Genomic DNA, 16,952 nt, shown 5'->3' on the forward strand with positions numbered 1-16,952 from the left:
AGAAACCGGTCAAAAAAAGTCAAAATTTTTTATTTGCAGTTACTAACACCAAACAAAAGAGAGATGATGACATAGAGTTGGAAGGAACAAAAAAATAAAACTAACAGCGAACAAACTTTGTTTTAATTTTTTTGTTCCCTTCTAATGCTATGACATTATCTTCCTTTTGTTCGCTGTTAGTAACAGCGAACAAAGAATTTTGAATTTTTTTTAACTAGCTTCTATGTTCCTTGTTGGTTACAAACGAACATAACTAACCTTAGGCTTGGACACGAAAATGCTTATTTCAAATAAAAATTTCTTGAAGCTTATATTGAGAATTAAAATTTACCAAAACTTATTTTGAGAATTTTTTTTATAATACACTTATTCTTTTAAATTTTTCATACATACTACATTTAGAAAACAAAAAAGACCTATAAGTCAAAAATTACCAAAAATGCTTTTAATCCACATAAAACCAAAGCTAAGACCCTTCACTAGCATGGAAAAGTATGTCAAACCTATCCTCATGCTTCACTTGCTATTCACCTTAGCAGCTTTAGAATTCCAAACAACATCATTTCTTGTACAATAAAAGTCATAGTTAAGGATGCGAATAGTAGACATTGCAACCTTTCTCTTAATAGCATTATACTTTCACTAATGATATTACGTTACTACCCCCGCGTCTCAACAACCACCTAACCCTTCCCCCACGACTAGAAAAATTTACCATTCATTTCCATTAATTCTTCTCCTTCTCCCACAAAATTTACACTACAAATCATTCTTATTCCCACCATTTAGTATCGATTACCAAATGGGTCGTTAAAGCAATTAGAATCAGAAAACAGATGTATTAGGCATTGTAAATCAACTTTGAAATGTATAAATTTTAAATCATATGATGCTGCATACATGTTTTATAGAAAATACATTGATTCAGCTAAAATGAAATAGAGTACTAAACAATATCAACCATACATAAATACTAGCAACTCATGCAATCATGGTTTTAGTGAGAGAAGCAGCTGGGATCTTGAAGGTTGGGCCTATGTGTTGGTCCATGGTATTGCCTTGTATTACAAACATGGTGCTCATTTGATTGTATACAGCAGAGGAAATAATCCCTGTTGGCCAAATTGGAAGTATTCTAATGATAACTTTCAGTTCTTCAACTTGGGTAACAGTGCAAAGCTTCCATGGGTTCGGAGTGCCTTTAATGTCATCATCATTAGCAACAAAAACTGTCGCTTTGTCAAAACACCTAAAATTAAAATTTCACATAAGAAACCACATGCATACAAATCAAAATATTACATCATCATCATACATATATCCCGCCAATAGAAATTATGATCAGGATCTGGAGAGAGTAAGAAAAGGGCAGAACATACCCTTGTTAGAAGGTGTTCTCTTCAACTTATTTTTTTAACTTATTACTTATTCTTATTGGAATCAGATCAGATCAGATCAGACCAGATCAGATAAGATCAGATCAGAACTATTCAGATCAGATCAGAAAGTTTCAGATCAGACCAGACCAGATCAGACCAGATCAGACCAGACCAGACCAGACCAGATCAGACCAGACCAGATCAGACCAGATCAGATCAGATCAAACCATACCATTATTATTATTATTATTATTATTATTATTATTATTATTATTATAATAATAATAATAATAATAATAATAATAATAATAATAATAATATTATTATTATTATTATTATTATTATTATTATTATTATTATTATTATTATATTATTATTATTATTATTATTATTATTAATATTATTATTATTATTATTATTATTAATCATTATAACTATGTAGTATGTAATATTAATAATAAGACATAATAATAATAATAATAAATAATAATAATAATAATAATAGTAATTATAATAATAATAAGGGAAATTTGCAAAGAAACACCTTTTAAAACCCTTTTTTGTAAAGAAACACCTTTTATAATTTTTTTTGTAAAAAAACATCTTTTAAGAGACTTTTTTTTAAAAAAAACACCTTAAATAAGTTTCCGGTGACTTTTGTCAACTTTCCGGCGTTGACTATGCCATTTGTCAACTTTTCGGCGTTGACTTTTGTTTTTATTTTTATTTTTATTTTTATTTTTAATATTATTTTTAAAAATAATAATAATAATAATAATAATAATAATAATAATTAAAAATAAAATAAAAATAAAATCAAAAGGAAAAATAAAAAAATAATAATAATAATAAAAAATTTAAAAAATTTTTAAAAAAATTATTACTTTTTTATTTTTGTTTTTATTTTTATCATTATTATTATTATTATTTATTTTTTAAAATTTTTTTAAAATAATAATAAAAATAAAAATTTTTACAAAAAATAAAAATAAAAATAAAAATAAAAATAAAAATAAAAGTCAACGCCGGAAAGTTGACAAATGGCATAGTCAACGCCGGAAAGTTGACAAAAGTCACCGAAAACTGATTTAAGGTGTTTTTTTTTTTAAAAAAGTCTCTTAAAAAGTGTTTTTTTACAAAAAAATTATAAAAGGTGTTTCTTTACAAAAAAAGAGGTTTTAAAAGGTGTTTCTTTACAAATTTCCCTAATAATAATAATAATAATAATAATAATAATACTAAAAATAAATAAATAATAATCATTATAACTATTCAGATCAGATCCAAAAGTTTCAGATCAGATCAGACCAGATCAGACCAGACCAGATCAGATCAGACCAGATCAGATCAGATCAGACCAGATCAGATCAGATTAGACTGAATCAGATCAGATCAGATTAGACTGAATCAGACCAGATCAGACCAGATCAGATCAGACCTTAGTAAATTCAGATCAGATCCAATCAGATCAGACGAAGAGAACATGTCCTTAATGTAGTCAAAGGAAGCAACTACTACAGCCATAGCAAAAGCCGGGATGCCAAAGCCCCATCCCCAATCGACATTAGTTTGGTACCAAACCAAAACTGAGGAAGCCATTAGTGCCCCCACATTGTTGGAGAAGTAAAAACAGTTGCAAAACGAACTTTTCTTTTCCCTTTCTTTGTCATCAGTTTCATCGAATTGATCTGCACCAAAAGATGAAACACATGGCTTGATACCTCCCGTTCCAAGGGCAATCAAATAAAGAGCTACAAATGTAGGTACTGCTGAACTCTTTAATGCAGTCAAAGAAGCAGACAGAGTCAAGAGAGTCATTCCCTACATCATGTTAGACTTCTATTAGAAATTTCAGTTCCATTCAAAAGGGTTTCCACATCAAAACGTAGTTCAAACAAGTTGAACATGCCAATCAATCATTCATATTTAAAGCAATACCACATGATTCGCTAAATCTCCTCGAAAACTGCAAATCGAAATAAAGAAGTTATGGCCGGTTTTAGACATTTTTTGAGCCATTTTGAGCGAATGAATTCTATGGAGAAAATTAGATAATTGAAGTAGAGCAACTATGATCATTAAACTTATCAAGAGATTTTCCAACCAGAATTACACCAATTTTCTATTACCATTCCCACCATTTAATACCGATAACCAAACAAGTCGTAAATGTTGTAGATCAATTTACAATAAAACCCAAACTTCTATAACTTTATTTCATGAGTCTTGGTGCAAATAATAAAGTTTAAATCCATATTACAGGATATTTACTGGTTGATTGTAAATAAATGATCAGTCATATATATAAAAGGAGAAAATATGGGAAGCTGAAGCAAACTTACAATAACATAAATGATAGAAAAAATGGCAATAACCCAATATCTACCCCAGTAAGCATCAGCTAAAAAGGCTCCAAAAAGAGGCAGAATGTAGCAGGTGCCTGAGCAATTACTAACATTCTCTGCAGCAGTCGCATTCCCTTGATGCAAACGTACGATGAAATAGCTGACAAGATTGGTACTCATTCCATCAAATGCCAGCGAAAGAGTATCAATAGTCTAAAACATAAATAAGGCGCCTCCAACTACCTCTACCCCTGGTTGTGTCCTCCAACTAATTGATATACACAAAGTAGCCTGATAAATAAAATCTTAAACTATCATTTCAAATTCCCTTTATAGCATATCACCATCACCATACACAGTATATCCTGCTAAAATAAGTTACATGATACGACATGGGGAGCGTTGATGACGGAAGACCATACCCTTATCAAAGGCACAAACAAAAATAATGACCTAAAGACCCATAACACGCCATAGACAAGACAAATAACCAATAACATAAACCAACGAAATATAGATATTAACAATCATAACAAACAAAGAGTATATACAAAGAGTCAAGAAAAACTAGTACACATACTATTCAAGCAAGTAAGGTCCACAAACCACAGACAATGACCTAATGCAAATACAACTAAGAGTCAAGAAAGTCTTCTATAAAACTAGTACACATACTATTCAAGCCAGGAACATTGACTCATTTGATAACAAAAGAGTATATACAACTTCAAATTCAATTCATATATATATATATATGTTGGGTACGATGATGATAATAAACATCTTAAAATTGACTAAACAACAATTCAGGTCATTAAACAACATGTTATTTTATTATTCCAACGTCAATAATAGGCTCCCATGTAAAATCCATCTGTATATAAATATAAAGCGTGAACGACCAGTTTGTATTACAAGAACGAATACATGAACATTCATGGGTTTATTAAGGTGGTTGAATGTTTTCTCTTTCACCTTTGTGACATGTTACGTAGAGGATTAATAGTTTAGTACCCTCTCTTCGTTGGATATTCTAGTCTACACCTAATCAAGAAAAACAAAATAGGTAGAAGCAATGTGTGAAATGATTTACTAATCTCATTGCGATTCGTAAATGAAAAAAGTAAATTATAGTCGGTTTTGAGCTATTATTGGACAAATATAAACGAATCGCAAATATAAAAAGCAAATTAGCTAACAAATTATATTACACCCGGAAAAAATAATCCTTGTAATAAGCCTACAAAGAGGATTAATAATTTAATACTCTCTTTCCATTTGCAACTAAGTATATTCTAGCGTACTCCGAATCAAAGAAAAAAAAAATAGTTAGAACATAGAAGTATAAAGCAAATTAATAGTAAAATGGAAGCACTAAAATAATAGAGAGAAAATCATTACGTATGAAATAAGGAAACGCATTTTCCATGATTACAAAGTTGACTAAAATCAATTCCAAAATCAAAATAATTAAAACTCAATGACTGAAACATCATTATACACCAATGAGCAAAACTAATTACTCCTATTCCGGCCGTTACTTGATGAAGTTTATTTAAAAAATAATTGTGAGAATTAAGAAAAATATAATAGTTTTAGATAGTAAATATTTATTTTATTAAATAATAAATTTGATGAAGGTCAAAATTATAAACATTAAAAAAATCTAAAAGAGTAATTAGTGAATTATAGTCTTAAAGTATAGTACTTTTGCAAATTATAGTCTAAATGTTTACTTTTTGCGAATTACAGCCACTAAATTATCAAAGTTTGCTGGTTCAGACCAAAATACAAAATTTCCATTTTTGTGGTAGGAATTTTAGGTTAAGTGGTCAAAGTTCTGTGTTTTTGACCTGAACCTGTAAAATTTAATACTTTAGTCGCTGTAATTCGCAAAAAATAATCATTGAGGTTGTAATTCATAAAAATGCTAAACTTTAAGGTTGTGATTAACAAAATATTCTAAAAAATATTAAAAGATAGTTTGTAAATATATTATTTTATCATATGAAATGTAGGTTTTTATCATATAAAAATGTAGGTTTTTGTCATATGAAATGTAGGTTTTTATTATATAAAAATATAGGTTTTTATCATATAAAAATGTAGGTTTTTATCATATAAAATGTAGAGTGTATGTATATATAATGTAGGTATATATCATATTAAATGTAGGTTTTATCATATGAAATGTTTTTTTTTAATATAAAATGTAGGTTTTTATCATATGGAATGTAGAGTGTATGCAAATATAATGTAGGTATATATCATATTAAATGTAAGTTGTTGTAGGTTTTTTTGTTATGTGTTGTAGGTATTTTTGTTATATGCCGTAGGTGTTTATATGTTCATTTCAATATGCAAAAGTAATTACTCTAACTAGTTAAAAAAGCCTACATCAACTACTCAAAACACCTACTTCAGTATGCAAAAATATCTTCTAAAACTTGTTCAAATGCCTACTAAAACTAGTTCACAATGCCTACTAAAAATTATAGCAAGTGTTTTTTTAACATTTGTGCACGTAGCAGGTGTTTTCGTAAATTAAGTTGAACTTTGAGAGTCGTTTCTCAAAAGACATATTGATTCGGAAAATTGGTAAATATATCATTGAATGTGTAAGTCATAGCTTAGTTAGCCTAATATAATTGAGGTCTTGAGGGCTTAATAAGAGTAATGACAGATATTTGATTCTCAATTCATATAACAAGATTTAATTTCCTCTCTCCAATATTCTCCGGTACTTCAAAGTACAAATTCAGTAGTCAATTAATTAATTTATCGTCAAAATCAGAGAAAAATTGTGAAAAAAATGAATTATGTCATTGAGTGTAATAGTAACAAAATCATAAAACTAAGAAAAAAAGAAAGAGGGAGAGAAATCAAAAATACTTTAATTTACTAATTGCTATGAATCCGTTTCATTATGAGACGGATCCGTACAAAAGTATATTAGTAAAAAATATTAAAAAAACAGTAAAATTTAAATTCGCTCTTATACAGAAAGGATTTCTTTTTAAATAGTTTGGTCCCATATAATTAAAATCTCCTTAATAAAGAATAAGTGATATTTATATGATATTATAGATGAATATTCAAATTGCAAATGCACTTTAAGATATAGTCTAACACTAGGAGTGTAGGCTGTAAAGTCCTTGTTTTACCGATAAACTAATTCACATTATTTTAAATAAAATTTGAGAATAGGATTTTATCTCGTGTTGAAGAGAGTATTTAACATTTTTCGGGATAAGTTTTTAGTTTATCTTTCACTTTCACCCATTTCCAACAAAAGGACATGAATAAAGGTTACGGGAAGACGGTTTCTTGAATACTAATGTTTGCTCTCAAGCAACAGAAGCTTTCTGAAACACGTCAAACTAACTATTCTCATACAATTAACACAACACTTGCCTATTCTCATGAGAATGATATAATTATTAAGCATAAATTATTTTTGAAAATTAACTTTCACTCTCATTCCAATAACACTATGGTTATAGCAAAAATCCATCTTAATGGTAACGATATTGGCATATTGCTTCACAAATTGTTGTGAGAGACGTTCTCTCCAAGAGACGTATTAGATATATAGGCTACATAGCTTATTCAATACAAATTAAAATAAAAGAGAAAATAAGAATATTAACTTCTTATTTTGAGGTCGACGGTCTCACAAGAGTAGCTGATATTATTTTCTCTCCGTTCATAATAAATGTTAGTAGAAAACATATTGCATTGCATGTGACATTTACGTTACTACCCCGCATCTCAACAGCCACCTAATCCCTCCCCCGCAACCAAAAAATTTGCCACGCTTCCGGACGAATTCCTCCCCCTTCCTCTCCCACAAAATCCACAACCATATTGCAGAATGGGGAGAGCACTTAATGCTATTGAAATCATAAAACAAATGTATTAAGCATTAAAAATCAACTTTGACATGTATATATTTTAATTTATAATGCAACATACATTTATTATAGAAAATACTTTGATTCAGCTAAAATGAAATACCAAATTAAGTACTAAATAATGTCTAACATATGTAGCAAACTAGCAACTTATGCAATCATGGTTTTAGTATTTACAGAAGCATTTCTGAAGTAATAAGAGATTAATTACTTTGTGAGTCCTGTCGCCTTCTTGTATGTGTACCACCTCGAGATCCAAAGATAAACGAAGAAGTTCAAAACACTAAGTATGGCCAAAACCCAAAAAAAGTAATCAAGGTGACCTCTGTTGAGATTATTCGGAATCCAACCCAAATTTCCATGCCTTGTAGTAACATGAGTTACAATTATAACGAGCAGTGTACTAAGGTAATTTCCCAAAGCATTGGTTGTCAGACTAAGAGCAGAACATAAACTTCTCATTGCATCAGGTGCCTGAGCATAGAAGAACTCCAATTGACCTATAAAAGTGAAAACTTCTGCACAACCGATGAGGAAATACTGCGGAATTTGCCAGAATATAGAGATAGGAAGCGTTTTCATATCATAATAGTTGTTTTTTCTCACCATATCAAGCCTATACACCTCTAATATCCCTGCAATAACCATAGAGAAGATGGAAATCACAAGTCCAATTCCCATTCTTTGAAGTTGAGTGAATCCGCGTTCATTCCCTGTGACCTTCCTAGCGTATGGCACGATGAATTTGTCGTAGACTGGTACCCAGAAGAGGACACTCAAGGTGTCGAATATAGAGAGAGACGCAGCTGGAATCTTAAAGGTTGGGCCTATGTGTTGGTCCATGGTATTGCCTTGTAGTACAAACATGGTGCTCATTTGACCGTATACTGCAGAGAATATAATCCCTGTTGCCCAAATTGGAAGTATTCTGATGATGGCTTTCAGTTCTTCAACTTGGGTAACAGTGCAGAGCTTCCATGGGTTCAGAGTACCCTTAATGTCATCATCATTATCAACTATCACTGCCGCTTTGTCAAAACACCTGAAATTAAAATTTCACATAAGAGACCACATGCATACAAATCACAATGTTACATCATCATTATCATCATATATACATCCTGCCTATAGAAGCCATGATCAAGGTCTGAAAAGAGTAGAAAAAAGGCAGATTGGACCCTTATCAAAGGAGATAAGGAGGTATGAAACAAAAGTATAGTTTGGACTCACTGATGTACTTAATGTTAAAGGGCTCTCCTGTCATGTGCTATACTCGATTCTTTTCTCATCGAAAGGAATGAAAGTACCATTTTCCGCAACAAGAAAGTATGAATCAAAGTATTGAGCAAAGTACGTCCAACATAAACATACCTAAATTTATTTGTATGTTCAAGTTTACGGCTTCCTTTGATATTAGATTCTTCCTCAGCTGTCTCATATAGCATAGTTTCATCATCGGGAACTTTCACATTAAAGTTTCTGAAGGTTGCAACCAGAACCTGTGCAATCCTAGTCAGAGGACTTCCTCCAGGCTTCTGAAAACGATAGAGACGGGAACCTGACAAAAAGGATACAACAGCTACAGCCATAGCAAAAGCCGGGATGCCAAAGCCCCATCCCCAACCGACATTAGTTTGGATCCAAACCAAAACTGAGGAAGCAATTAGTGCCCCCACATTGATGGAGAAGTAAAACCAGTTGAAAAACGAACTTTTCTTTTCCCTTTCTTTGTCATCAGTTTCATCGAATTGATCTGCGCCGAAAGATGAAACACATGGCTTGATACCTCCCGTTCCAAGGGCAATCAAATAAAGAGCTACAAATGTAGGTACTGCTGAACTCTTTAATGCAGTCAAAGAAGCAGACAGAGTCAAGAGAGTCATTCCCTACATCATGTTAGACTTCTATTAGAAAATCTAATTCAAGTCAAAAGGGTGTTTCACATCACAACACCTTGAACAAGTTGAACATGCCAAACAATCCTTCATATTTAAAGCATTATCACATAATTCACTAATTCTCCTCGCAAATCACATATTGAAATACCGGAATTATGGTCGATTTTGGGCAATTTTTGAGCCATTTTAAGCGAATGAATTATGTGAACACAATGCGATAATTGAAGTATAACAACCATGACTATTAAACTTGTCAAGAGAGTTCCCAACCAATGTTACACCAACTTTCCATTACCATTCCCACCATTAAACACCAATAGCCAAACGGATCGTAAATATTCCAGATTAATTTACAAGTAAACCCAAACTTAAATAACTTTCTTTCATAAATCTTGGTGCAAACAAGAAAGTTCAAATCCAAATTACAGGACACTTACAGGTTAATTTTAAATAAATCATCAGTCATATATATGCAAGGAGAAAATATAGGAAGCTGAAGCAAACTTACAATAACATAAATGATAGAAAAAACGGCAATAACCCAATATCTCCCCCAGTAAGCATCAGCTAAAAAGGCTCCAACAAGAGGCAGAACATAGCAGGTGCCTGACCAATTACTGACATTCTCTGCAGCAATAGCATTCCCTTGATGCAAACGTTCGATAAAATAGTTGACAAGATTAGTACTCATTCCATAGTATGCCAGCCTTTCACAGCATTCATTCCCTGACAGAATTACAACACAGCTTTATAATGTCAGGTTTTGGCAATTGAAGAAAAAAAAAATCACCCAGAATTTGTAGTGTGAAAGCCATACCAAGGATAAAAATGCAGGCCTTCCAATTTCCAGTTTTCTTCTTGTCAGCTGGATTACCATGGAGATCAAGAGTCCCATCCTTCACTAAACAATCCTCTCCTTGTTCAATCATCGTTGAAACAATATATATTGTCTTATTGGTGCTTCCTTTACAGTAGAGCTAATGAACTGTTAAACGCAAAATGCTTCAGCTGTACTTAGATCAGTCAAAGCAACTAATTGATATACACACTTGACAACAATAAAGTAGCCTAATAAACAAAAGAGCATAAACTATCTTTTCAAAAAACCATTAAATCATTCATCATCACCATATACAGTATATCCCGCTCAAATAAGCTGTGTGGTGACGGCAAACCGTACCTTTATCAAAGGCAAAAACAAGAATGACCTGAAGACCCATAACACGCCATAGACAAGACAAATAACTAATAACATAAAACCAACGAAATATAAATAAAATTAATTATAAAAACACAAAAAAAAATTCTGGAAAGACAACTACCGATGGTTTAGGACACGTATTCTGCGTCTTCAACTTCACAGACCTGAACAAGGTAGGTGGTTGAAGGATTTTAAAATAGTATGAAGATACCATATATGGTGCTGATTCTGTCCGGCGAATATATCTTATAATACATGTGTGAATCCTCCACTAGTCCACTAAGCATGTTCACAAATCAAGAATGATTACTACTCATAGTCTGTATCAAATGGTTGGTCATAACTCTAAAATTAAATATCATTCAGAAAGATAACCTTGGATACGACAATATAATGCAATTACACCTCAAGATACCGTCAGCAAAACAATAAAATTGTGTGCCATATAAGGTCCACAGACCACAGACAATGTTGAAATAATCGATATAATTGCAAAAATTGTAGCATTTGGACTCTTATTTACATATTTTCACACATAAGAGTCAACTGTCAAGATAGCGCCATTGACTCATTTGATATTTGATAACAAAGAGTATAAATTGTATAATTGGATATGATGATTAGGAGCATAAACACCTTAAAGTTGACCTAAATCACCAATTTGGGTCATTAAACAACACATCATTTTATTATCCTATCGTTAATATAGGCTCCCATCTAAAATTCGTCACTACAGGAATATAATACGTGAACGTCCAATGTGTATTACAGGAACAAATACATGTACGTATATGGGTTTATGATAGTGGTCTAATGTTTTCTCTTTCACACTTGTGATAGGACTACGTAGAGGATTAATAGTTTATACCCTCTTTTCGTTGTCTGTAGGATGTTCTAGCCTACCCCAAATCAAGAAAAACAAAATATGTAGAAGAAGGATCACATTGTTGGCTAATTTCCTCGCGAATCGCAAATTAAATTATAAAAAAAAAGCAAGTTATGTCGGTTTTGGACTATTATTAGACATATTTGAGCGAATCTCGAATTCAAAGTAACCATATAAGAGGTATATAGAGAGAATTAATTGTTTAATACCTAATTTGTAGGGATGAATAAAAAAAAACAAAAAACAAAATAGATAGATAGAAGTACAAAGCAAACAAAATAGAAGCACTAAAATATTAGTGAAAATCATTACGTGTGAAATAAGGAAACGCATATTCCATGATTACAAAGTTGACAAAAATCAATTCCAAAATTGAAATAATTTAACCTCAATGACTGAAATATCATTACACACCCAATAAGCAAACCTAATTAAATTAGAAAATAAACAAAAACAATTCTTTAGATAAAAAAAGGTAAGAATTATTCACTCACGTCACTGTACAAACCTAAATTTCAATTCTACTAAGCCAGAAATAAAATAAAAAAATAAACTACACTATTGACTGGTCTGAAACTCTGAATCAATGATACTCAATGAATCATAAAGTGTTGAAATCCAACAAATTCTTTTTTTATCGGATAGACTTTCGAGAATCGATTCAAAATGAGAATTTTATATTAGTCTGATGATTGATGGTTTCTTCTATGAACCGACGTTCGATTCTTATTATCTACAATTTCTATACTCCTCTCAAAACAAAACTTAGTAATTCAAGTACAAATCCATTAATCATTTTCAATTAATTAAATTCTCGTCAAAATCAGAGAAAAAAATTATACAAAAATGGATTAATTAAGAATAGAAAAATAAGAATCGATAATTAAAAAAGTGAATTATATGAAAAATTGAGTGAAGCAATGTCAAATAATTCCCTAATCGAAATTTTGTGATAAACTATTTTAAGCGATTCGTGATGTTTTTCATTGAGTATTAAATAACAGTAAAAAAAAATAAAAATAAGAAGAAAAAAAACGAAGAATAGAAATCAAAAATACCTGTGAAGCAGAAAGAGTGAGACTGTGAGAGAGATTTGGAGAAGGCAGAGTAATTAAGTTTCAGAAATACTTAATTTACTGATAAATACTGATATTTATATGGAATTATGGAGGAATATTCAAACGGAAAATGCCGTTGAGATCGACAAATAGTCCTACATTTGGAGTGTAAAGTCCTTGTTTTACGGGATATATTAACTAATTCACATTATTTTAAAAGATTTTTTTAAATTGAATTTTGTTTTGGGTTGGAGATAATTAAGTTTTTAGTTTAATTTTTAAGATTTATTTTATCATTTAGTTTAAATTTAGACAAATTATTTATTAGAACCGTCTAACTTTGTGACGGCTTAATATGGCTAGCCCAATATTAATTTATTGAAAAAAAAAATGTGTTTAGTTTTAGTTTTAAATTAATTTTTTTTAAATATAAATGATTAAGGTTGTTTCTATGGGTTACTCTTTTCGTGAAACGATCTCATACAAGACTTGCACGAATTTAATAAAAATTTAATTTCACCATATTTTTGTTAAAATACAAAAGAAATCTTTGAATTTGTTATCTTTACGGGTAAGTTTTGGTTTGGCCCTTATACTGGTCCATTCTCGTCTTAAGTTCTAAATTTTTCAATGAGCTTTTTGTGTAAGATTCTGTCACTCAGTAAGACGTTAAAATAAGGAGTTTATGTGCTAGTGGGCCATTCAACCCATATGTAAAAAGAATATTACTATGAGTTCGTCTCAGACAATAATTTAGATTTGTAATTAGTCATTTTTCTCTAAAGTTTTATAAGTAATTTTGATACAATGGTTCGTCTCATTGGCTAATTAGACTTTTGGAAACAAATTAAAATTTCTGTTAATACTTGAAATCTACAGTTAGAATTTTCCTTTAATACATGTAATACAGCTGTAATTTCTTATATTATAGGAGTAATACTTTTTGTAAATGAATTGGGGTGTTTATAACCACGTATCAGACATTTCGGACACCCAAAAAGCCAAATACCTAATTAGTCGGATATCTATTTTAACGCTTCGTATTCCGATTTGATTTTGGACACCAAATACCCATTTTTATTTATGACATTTTTTTATTTTAGGGCAAAATTCAATCAAATTCTACCTATTTTGGGGCGAAGTTTAATCACTTAAGAGTTAGAGATTGTTCTTTGATTGAACTTGAAAGAAATAGGGTTCTTGTGCAAATGTTCAGAATGAAAAGGTTATTTTTAATTTAATGAAGATATTGGGTCAAAGAAATCAATCCAAATTCCTGGACAACTTGACCCATTTCAGCTTAAAGTAGGGTTGGTTGGTAGAATCATATTGGGATTACCAATTCTACTGACTTCAACCGATTTTGTCGTCAATGCGAGAACGATTTTAATGTCGATTCACGATATAATACTCTGATGATCATAAAACATATAATTCTATGATTTAAATATAAAAAAATTATCGTGAATAATATAATTTTTTATTAGTTTTTCTATAATTATATTAATTTTTGATTAATTATGAATAACACTAACTTATGAAAGTTTTTTTCTTAAATAATACTAATTTTAGTTTATTAACTAATTTACCAACTTTTTTGTCATATAATCTTCTATTATTTGATTTTTAATATGTGAAAGACATTCTAAGAAAACACCCAAAATTAATACTATTCATAATTAATCAATAAATTGTATTATTATAAAAAAATAAGTAAATAATTGTATTATTCCTAATAATTTTTTCTTTAAATATTTCTGCCAACTTAACATCAAACGTGAACATCACGTGACGTGGCAAGTAAACGATGTACAACAATAGAGTAACAACAACGACCAAAAGAATAATGAAAAAATTAAAAAAAAAATGTAGATTTTTGATGTTCAATATTAGCTCACTATGATTGATAGATGGCTAACTGGGGTTTAAATGATATGAGTGCAAAGAAATAAGAGTTAATTTGATAAAGGTCATGTCTTAGTTGTAAATTTGGGCAAGCATACCCTCTTTATGGTCTCCTAGGGTAGATGATAGGATGAGAAATTACATTAATGCCCTTAGGGCTTGGTGCCTCGTGTGTGGTGAGTAGGTCTTGTATGTTGGTTTTTCCTTTCTTAGGATTGTTCTATTGGTTTTATTGGTGCTTGACTTACTCTATTTGTGGTATTCTTGTTGCCCTCTTTAGTGTGGTTTGTAGGAGTCAAATCGGTTGATTCAAAGTCAATGGCAAATTTAAAAAAAAAAAAAAGGTGATATTGATAATTAAATTTTTTTAAGTAAAACTTGCTTCATGTTTTTCGAACCCTAGTCGCTCATGTGGAAAATAATACTATAACTAACTCATCTAGGGTATATTTACATTGTACTACTTAATTGAGTTTTGGATTCAAGTAATGTCAACTAATGATCTCAATGACAACAAGCTATATCTGTCCATGTCCAAAGCCTCTATTAGATTTTACCATTTTTAGTTATGGCTTCGCTGTGTGTTTACTCAACACTAGTTTCTAATTAGGTTTTGTGCCGTTGCTAGAGGTATAGCGCTGGCTCTACTATTGTGCTATTTGTTTGTTGTATCTTGTGGAAGGTGTTTGCTACAATGTTTTAGGTGGTAGTTATGTGCTGTTGATCAGGTAATCGAGACTTTACATCCTTTAAGAGTAACGCCATAAGTGTACGGCATAGCGTAGTACGTCGACAAGTATAAGTCGAATCTATTGGGAGTGTAGGGTGTATCAATGGCTTCTCAATCGACTAGTATGTTAAAAAGTGTGTTTGTTTCAGTAATTAAACTGGAAGTGCAAAAGACTCTTATAGTACCTGAAGATGAAGCGTTATAGAAGTCAATTATCAACGATCTGGAAGTGCGATGTAGTCCTTCCACGGAGGTAACTGTAATCCCTGCACCACAACATGTTAGCCTTGCCCGGGGGTGATCTCCCGGAAAATCCCTCCAACGCTCAATTCAGTAGTGAAGATGGAAATCAAGGAATGAAACTATACTGAGTGCAATATTAACGATTATCAGGATGTTTGTAGATGGTAGGAATGTGTAGTTGGGTATGTCGAGTGGGAATTTTGACAGAGTAACAGTGGACAAATATAAGCTTAAGGGTATATGAATATTGTGGGAGATATTTATATTGGTTGATCAAGGATCATGGGGTAGGTTTATAGGGAGAACATGGGTGACATGAAGCATAGTGGTAGAGAGTAGGGTTGACTAGTAGTTAGGATTTATGAAAGGAGTTACTTGATGGACAAGTGGGAAGGAAAAGTCATATAAGCCCCTCGACTATAAGTCAAGGTCAAACAAAAGTCAAGGTCAACGGGAAATAAAAGTCAACGAGATATTTAAGTATTTTCACAATAGTAATTGGGCCAGTCGCACGAAATCCGCGAGCCCACCGCGAGTCAGTCGCACGAAACACGTGACTCGACCGCGGCTCAGTCGCACAAAATGTGCTACTAAGCCGCAGTCGATTCGCGGGTTTCGTGCGACTGACCCGCGGTGGGCTCGCGGATTTCGTGCGACTGGTCCAAAATTTTTTTTATTTTTATTTTTTTCATTTTTTTATGAATAATTATTATTAATTTTATTTATATTATTATTGTTATTATTATTATTATTATTATTATTATTATTATTATTATTATTATTATTATTGTTATTATTGTGATTGTTATTATTATTATTATTAAATTTTTATTTTTGTTTTAATTATTATATTTAATTTATTTTTAAAATATTACTATTATTATTATTATTAAATTTTTTATATTCTTTTAAATATTATTTTTATTATTTTTGTTGGTGATGTTGTTGTTGTTGTTATTGTTATTGTTAGTAAATTTTTCTTTAATTTTATTTTAAAATATTGTTTTTATTATTAGTGTTATGATTATTATTATTGTTTGTGTTATTATTGTTATGATTATTATTAATGTTATTATTTTTGTTAATATTATTATTATTATTATTATTATTATTATTATTATTATTATTATTATTATTATTATTATTATTATAATAATTATTATTATTATTATTATTATTGTTAATTTAGAAAATTAATTACAATAATATTAATAATAAAATAATAAATATGTTCTTAAATTATATTTGTTGATAATGAATAGTTAAATATTGTTGTTGCTAATTAATTATTGTCTTTTGTTCATGTGGTTAATTTAACGTAACGTTTGATTATGTTTATTTATTAATAATGGTTAATTAAATTATCAAAAATTGTAGTAAATGGCTGGTACTC

General features: G+C 30.5%; 1 protein-coding gene across 1 annotated transcript; it reads right to left on the reverse strand.

The window, feature by feature from the left end:
* Nucleotides 1-966: 966 nt before the first annotated feature.
* On the reverse strand, nucleotides 967-11,992 carry LOC130799217 (protein NRT1/ PTR FAMILY 8.1-like). The gene is made up of 11 exons (XM_057662325.1): nucleotides 10,859-11,992; nucleotides 10,354-10,521; nucleotides 10,045-10,262; nucleotides 9,010-9,524; nucleotides 7,847-8,680; nucleotides 7,480-7,617; nucleotides 4,739-4,768; nucleotides 4,331-4,343; nucleotides 3,722-3,937; nucleotides 2,818-3,200; nucleotides 967-1,249 (listed from the first exon to the last, which is right to left on the reverse strand). Exons 2-11 carry the CDS (start codon nucleotides 10,463-10,465, stop codon nucleotides 982-984), a joined length of 2,727 nt encoding a protein of 908 aa, XP_057518308.1. The 5' UTR covers nucleotides 10,466-10,521; nucleotides 10,859-11,992; the 3' UTR covers nucleotides 967-981.
* Between the last annotated feature and the right edge of the window lie 4,960 nt (nucleotides 11,993-16,952).

The sequence above is a fragment of the Amaranthus tricolor genome, chromosome 14, assembly GCF_026212465.1.
Source record: "Amaranthus tricolor cultivar Red isolate AtriRed21 chromosome 14, ASM2621246v1, whole genome shotgun sequence".
Lineage (NCBI taxonomy): Eukaryota > Viridiplantae > Streptophyta > Magnoliopsida > Caryophyllales > Amaranthaceae > Amaranthus > Amaranthus tricolor.